At 51.5% G+C, this 4,647-nt stretch overlaps 1 protein-coding gene across 1 annotated transcript; it reads right to left on the minus strand.

Annotated features, from left to right (window-relative positions):
* Positions 1-361: 361 nt before the first annotated feature.
* Positions 362-2,791, minus strand: B3gnt6 (UDP-GlcNAc:betaGal beta-1,3-N-acetylglucosaminyltransferase 6). Its single transcript, XM_032892982.1, has one exon. It carries the CDS (start codon positions 2,622-2,624, stop codon positions 1,365-1,367), a length of 1,260 nt encoding a protein of 419 aa, XP_032748873.1. The 5' UTR covers positions 2,625-2,791; the 3' UTR covers positions 362-1,364.
* Positions 2,792-4,647: the final 1,856 nt, after the last annotated feature.

Genomic DNA, 4,647 nt, shown 5'->3' on the forward strand with positions numbered 1-4,647 from the left:
CCCCCGCCCCCACCAACCCCCAAATGGAGACAACCTTCTGCCAGGGAACTGAGAACAAGGCACCAAAGCAGGAAATCCAGGATTAATAATGCTCAATTGTTTGAGATCAGAGCTGGTATCAGGACCGTCTGTTGAGGAAACAGCATGTCTGTCATGTGCCACGTGTTCATTTCCTCCATTTATTGTTGTTTATCCCACACATATGTGTGTGTGGCACCATGGGAGACAGCACTAATGGTCCTCCAAGGATGTCCATGCCCCCATCTAAACTCATGACTAAATTAGGTTACATGTGAACGACGTGATGAGCTATAATAGACCTAGTGATCTGGCTTTACAACATGAAGATAATAAGTGGCCGTGAAGACAAACCTGCAATCCACCCTTTGGGAGGTAAAGGCAGGAGGTTCCGGAACTGAAAACCATGCTTATCTCCCCAACAAGTTTCAGAGCAGCTTGAGCAAACAAACAGATGGTAAGCTAAGCCTGGGCTAACAAGTGGACTCAGGGTTTAGTTTCAGGGAAGGAGGTGTGGATGGAGGAGAAGAATCAGCGAGAAATGTGGCTGTAGGGAAAGGTAGCATTGCTGGTTTTGAAGGTAAAGGACCCCTCTCTCCCTCTAGAAGCTAGGGAATGGGAGCGGAGAGTTCTCTCCTGTGGAATACGTAGGAAAGAAAGCAGTTTTACCACCTTGACTTAGCCTAGTGAGACAACACCTTGGTGCTAGCCTAGTGAGACCTGTGTTGTCAGAGAACTACAGGCCAAGTGGGCTTATTCCTAGGCTTCGAAAGTTAATGAGAATTTGTTATAGCAGCAACAGGAAACGAATACAATATTCTCACAGACATACTCCACACCATCGGGACAGGTGGCCACTGCCCACTCAAGCACGCACTTCCTAAAGCATTGGAGAGGCAAGTGTAGCTACTGCCTGTAATGGCCTTTGCTTTTTACTGGCCTCACCAGAGTCCTGGAACATGGCGGAAGCGAGGCTGCCAGACACCCCTTTAGTTCTGAGTGTAAACTGACGTCTGGGAGCTCTACTCATTAGTGGAGCAAACAGTGGAGATGACTATTTATAATTGCGCTTCTTTTGACAGCTGACATTGATCTTGGCCACCATGCCTCTCTTGCTGCCCACGAGGGCACGAATGGAGGATAGAAGACAGATGCCCTGGAAGGCTGGTGTGTGAGGAGGAACAGATAGATATTCCCAGCCCAGAGATCTTGGAGTCGACTTAAAACAAGAAAAATACCACCTACACATGCCACCCCTGACCAATAGGACCAGAACCCCTGAAGATGAGGTTAGGAACTAGGTGCACTAGGATATACTGTTTTCCAGATCTGTCCTCTGGGTGACATCAGTGTGCATCGGAGTTCATTTCCTCTCTGACCTCGGGAGACCCTGCATCCTGTCTGTGGCTACACTGCAGCGCCGGGTCGTGCAGCGCCTTCCACATGAGCAGCATCTCATAAGGCGCAAAGCGGTGCACCAGCAGCAGCTCGCGGTACATGCAGGGGTCAAAGGATGAGCGTTTCGTACCGGGCAGCTGCACGCCGAAGGGCCGGATGCCTTCGTGGTTGCTGGGTGCCAGGCCGGCCTGCTGCAGACACATGCCCATGTAGGCGTCGTCGATGGGGAAAACCGGGACATGGTGTGAGGCTCTGCGCAGGTCCTGGGCTGTGCGGCGGGACATAAGGAAGCCGCCGCCGCTGCAGTACACAGGGTAGGCTGTGCCCGGGAAGAGCTGTCGGGGCACGAAGTACTTGCTCCAGCTTTCGCGGATGGGCACAGAACCAGCCATGAGCTGCCCGGTGAAGAGGTGGCGCTCGGGCGACTGCACCTCCAGGAAGCGCAGCACGTTGGCCGTGTGCACGAAGACGTCGTCGTCGCAGCTGAGCAGGAAGCTCACGCCCGGGCAGTGCTCCTCTGTCCAGTCGAGCAGGTGCAGGTGCTTGAGTGTGAGGTTGAGGAAGGTGTCCTTGAAGTCCCACTGCAGCACGTCGCCGTGCTCGCGCGCCTCCAGGCTCAGCAGATCGGCCAGCTGAGGCTCGCGAGCCGCCTCCTCCGGAGAGGAGGTCCCCACCAGGAAGAGGCGACGCACTTGCTGGCCGCTGTAGCTGCGCTCCTGGCCCCACGTGCGCCGGATCAGCTCGCGCCGCTCGTAGTGCGCAGGCGACGACTTCACGGCCAGCAACAGGAAGACGCCGTGGGGCCCCACGCATTTGTGCGGCGCGTCCCACAGCTGCGGGAAGCGGCGGCAGTGGCGGTAGCGCAGGAAGTCTTGGATCCTAGCGGGCAACTCCTGGAAGCCATCCAGGAGGTCCACAGAGGCGTTGGCCTCGCAGGGGGGCGCCGGGAGGAGTGGCAAATGCAGCACCGCAGCTTCAGAAGACCAGGGAGTGACCACGGAACCGTTGGCTTTCTCCCGCATGGGCACCTGGAGGAGCCACTGGTTCAGCACCACGAAAGTCATACCCACTAGAAGGAAAGCCAGTGTCTTGGGAGTCTTGGACTTGCGACTGCAGGGCAAAGCCATCTGGGGGGCTGGAAGTGGGAGGCAGGAGTCACAGATGAGCCAGGAATCTTTTATACCAACGGAATCCTTCTCTATCCCCATCAGGTCCCTCCCAGAATTTGGATTAGGCCTGCAGGCTCTCAGCACATGAGAAGGAAGAGGCAGGAGGATTCAGATTTCAGGTCATCCTTCCATACATAAGGAGCTCAAGGTCAAAACAGGTTACATGAGACCTTGCTTTAAAAACCAAACAACCAACCAAACAACGACAACCCAGTCAACTAACCAACCGAAAACCCAACCCAACCCAACCAAACCAAAGGGCCTGGTTCAGTTGGTATAATATCATCTAGCATGAAGAAGGTCCTGGTTTGTGTATCCCTCACTATATAAACTGGTTATGGTGACTCAAATCTATAATCCCAGCATCCAGAGAGGCTGCGGCAGGAGAATAACTGAACTAAAGCAGAACAAGGGATGGGGTGGGAAGGGGTCCAAGTTTCTGGAGACAGTGAGCATCTTAGGTCTCCCACAGTTGAGAGTGTTTCATAGGTGTGCTTGTCACGGCTGACGTATAACCCCCTAGATGCCACCCAGGATGACAGACACATGTCCAGAGTCAGTCTCCACCTTGCTGTGATTTCCACCCAGCCCTTTCTCTGTCAGCGGTATCACCATTCCTTTACCCCTTCCTGTCTGTCTCTGTCCAGCTGGATCCAGCACTGGCTGGGAGGACAATATAGTGGGGCAAACACTGCTTGCTTGGGTTAAGGTTCGGATTCTGATAGACTCTATGCAGCTGACTAACGGGGCATGAGGCCAGGGCGTGAACTAAAGGACATTTCCTGGTCACTGCTTGAAATTGCACCACAAGGGAGCCAGTCAGACCTCTGGTCCTGATGTTCTCGTCTACAATGAAGGATTACATTACTGTTCTCCAGGGGTGCGGTGAGAATTGTGTAGCCTGTGGCCATTGGGTGATATTGGCTTATAACTCTTTGGCGTCCTCCTCTCCACATGCTTCTGTGTCTGCTTGTTGCAACTGGTTATTTTCCAAGCCTTTCTTGCAAGTAGCCTGCTCATATGTCCTCCGACCTTGCCAAAAAAATTCCGATCTTTAATCCTCTCTCTACTTAGTTGTGCATATCGGCACTGTCCTGTAGTAGTTACTCTTTTTCCTCTGTGTATTTACCGTGTAATCAAGGATCATACAGAGCCCATGCTAGCCTCAAACTACAGTCTAGGATGATGACCTTTAACTTCTGATTCTCTTCTGTTCTGGCTAGTTTTTATGTCAACTTGACATAAGCTAGTGTGTAGCAAGTTTGGGCCAGTAATTTTATTTCCTTTCTTCCTCCCCTCCCCAGTGCTTCTACCCTCTGTCCCTCCCTTTTTTCCTTCCTTTCTTCCTTCCTTCCTTTCCTTCTTTCCTTCCTTATCTCCTCCTCCCCCATTTCTTCTGACAAGGTCTTACGTACTCTAGCCTGGTCTTCAAAGATAACCTTGAACTTCTGATCCCCCTGCCTCTACCTCCCTGGTGCTGGAATTACAGGAGTATACCACAATGCCCAGAGTGTGCGGAGCTGGTAATAGCACCCATTGCTTCATACATGCTGGGCAAGCACTCGGCCAACAGGGCTACACTGGCGGCCTATAAAGACTTTGTCAGTGAATAAAATGGATAAAATAGGGATGAACATCAGACCTGAGTCTCAGCTCTTTCCGTGGGCTAATTAACTCGCTGAGTTTGATTTCCTCCCTGAAAAACATAACATCTCTCAGTGATCATACAAGTGATAAAAGACTTATGGTGGTTAAACTATTATATTTTAGGTTTACTTTTATTTTTTGAGACTGGCTGGCCTGAAACTCACAAAGAGATAGGATTGAAGGCTTGTACCACCAAGCCCTGGTTATTTTAGCTTTTTAAAGACAGGATTTTATATGGCTTAGGCTCATTGTGAACTTCTGACCTCCCTGCCTTCACCTCCCTAGTGATGGGGTTATAGGCACCTTCTGTCCTCATCTTAAAGCATAACTTAAAAGCATTTCTCTAAATCAGCTGTGATGGGTGGTCATGGCCTGCAGTCCGGCATTCAGGACAGAGACTTGAGACACGTTGAAC

This window comes from Rattus rattus, chromosome 2 (genome assembly GCF_011064425.1).
Source record: "Rattus rattus isolate New Zealand chromosome 2, Rrattus_CSIRO_v1, whole genome shotgun sequence".
In the NCBI taxonomy this organism is placed as follows: domain Eukaryota; kingdom Metazoa; phylum Chordata; class Mammalia; order Rodentia; family Muridae; genus Rattus; species Rattus rattus.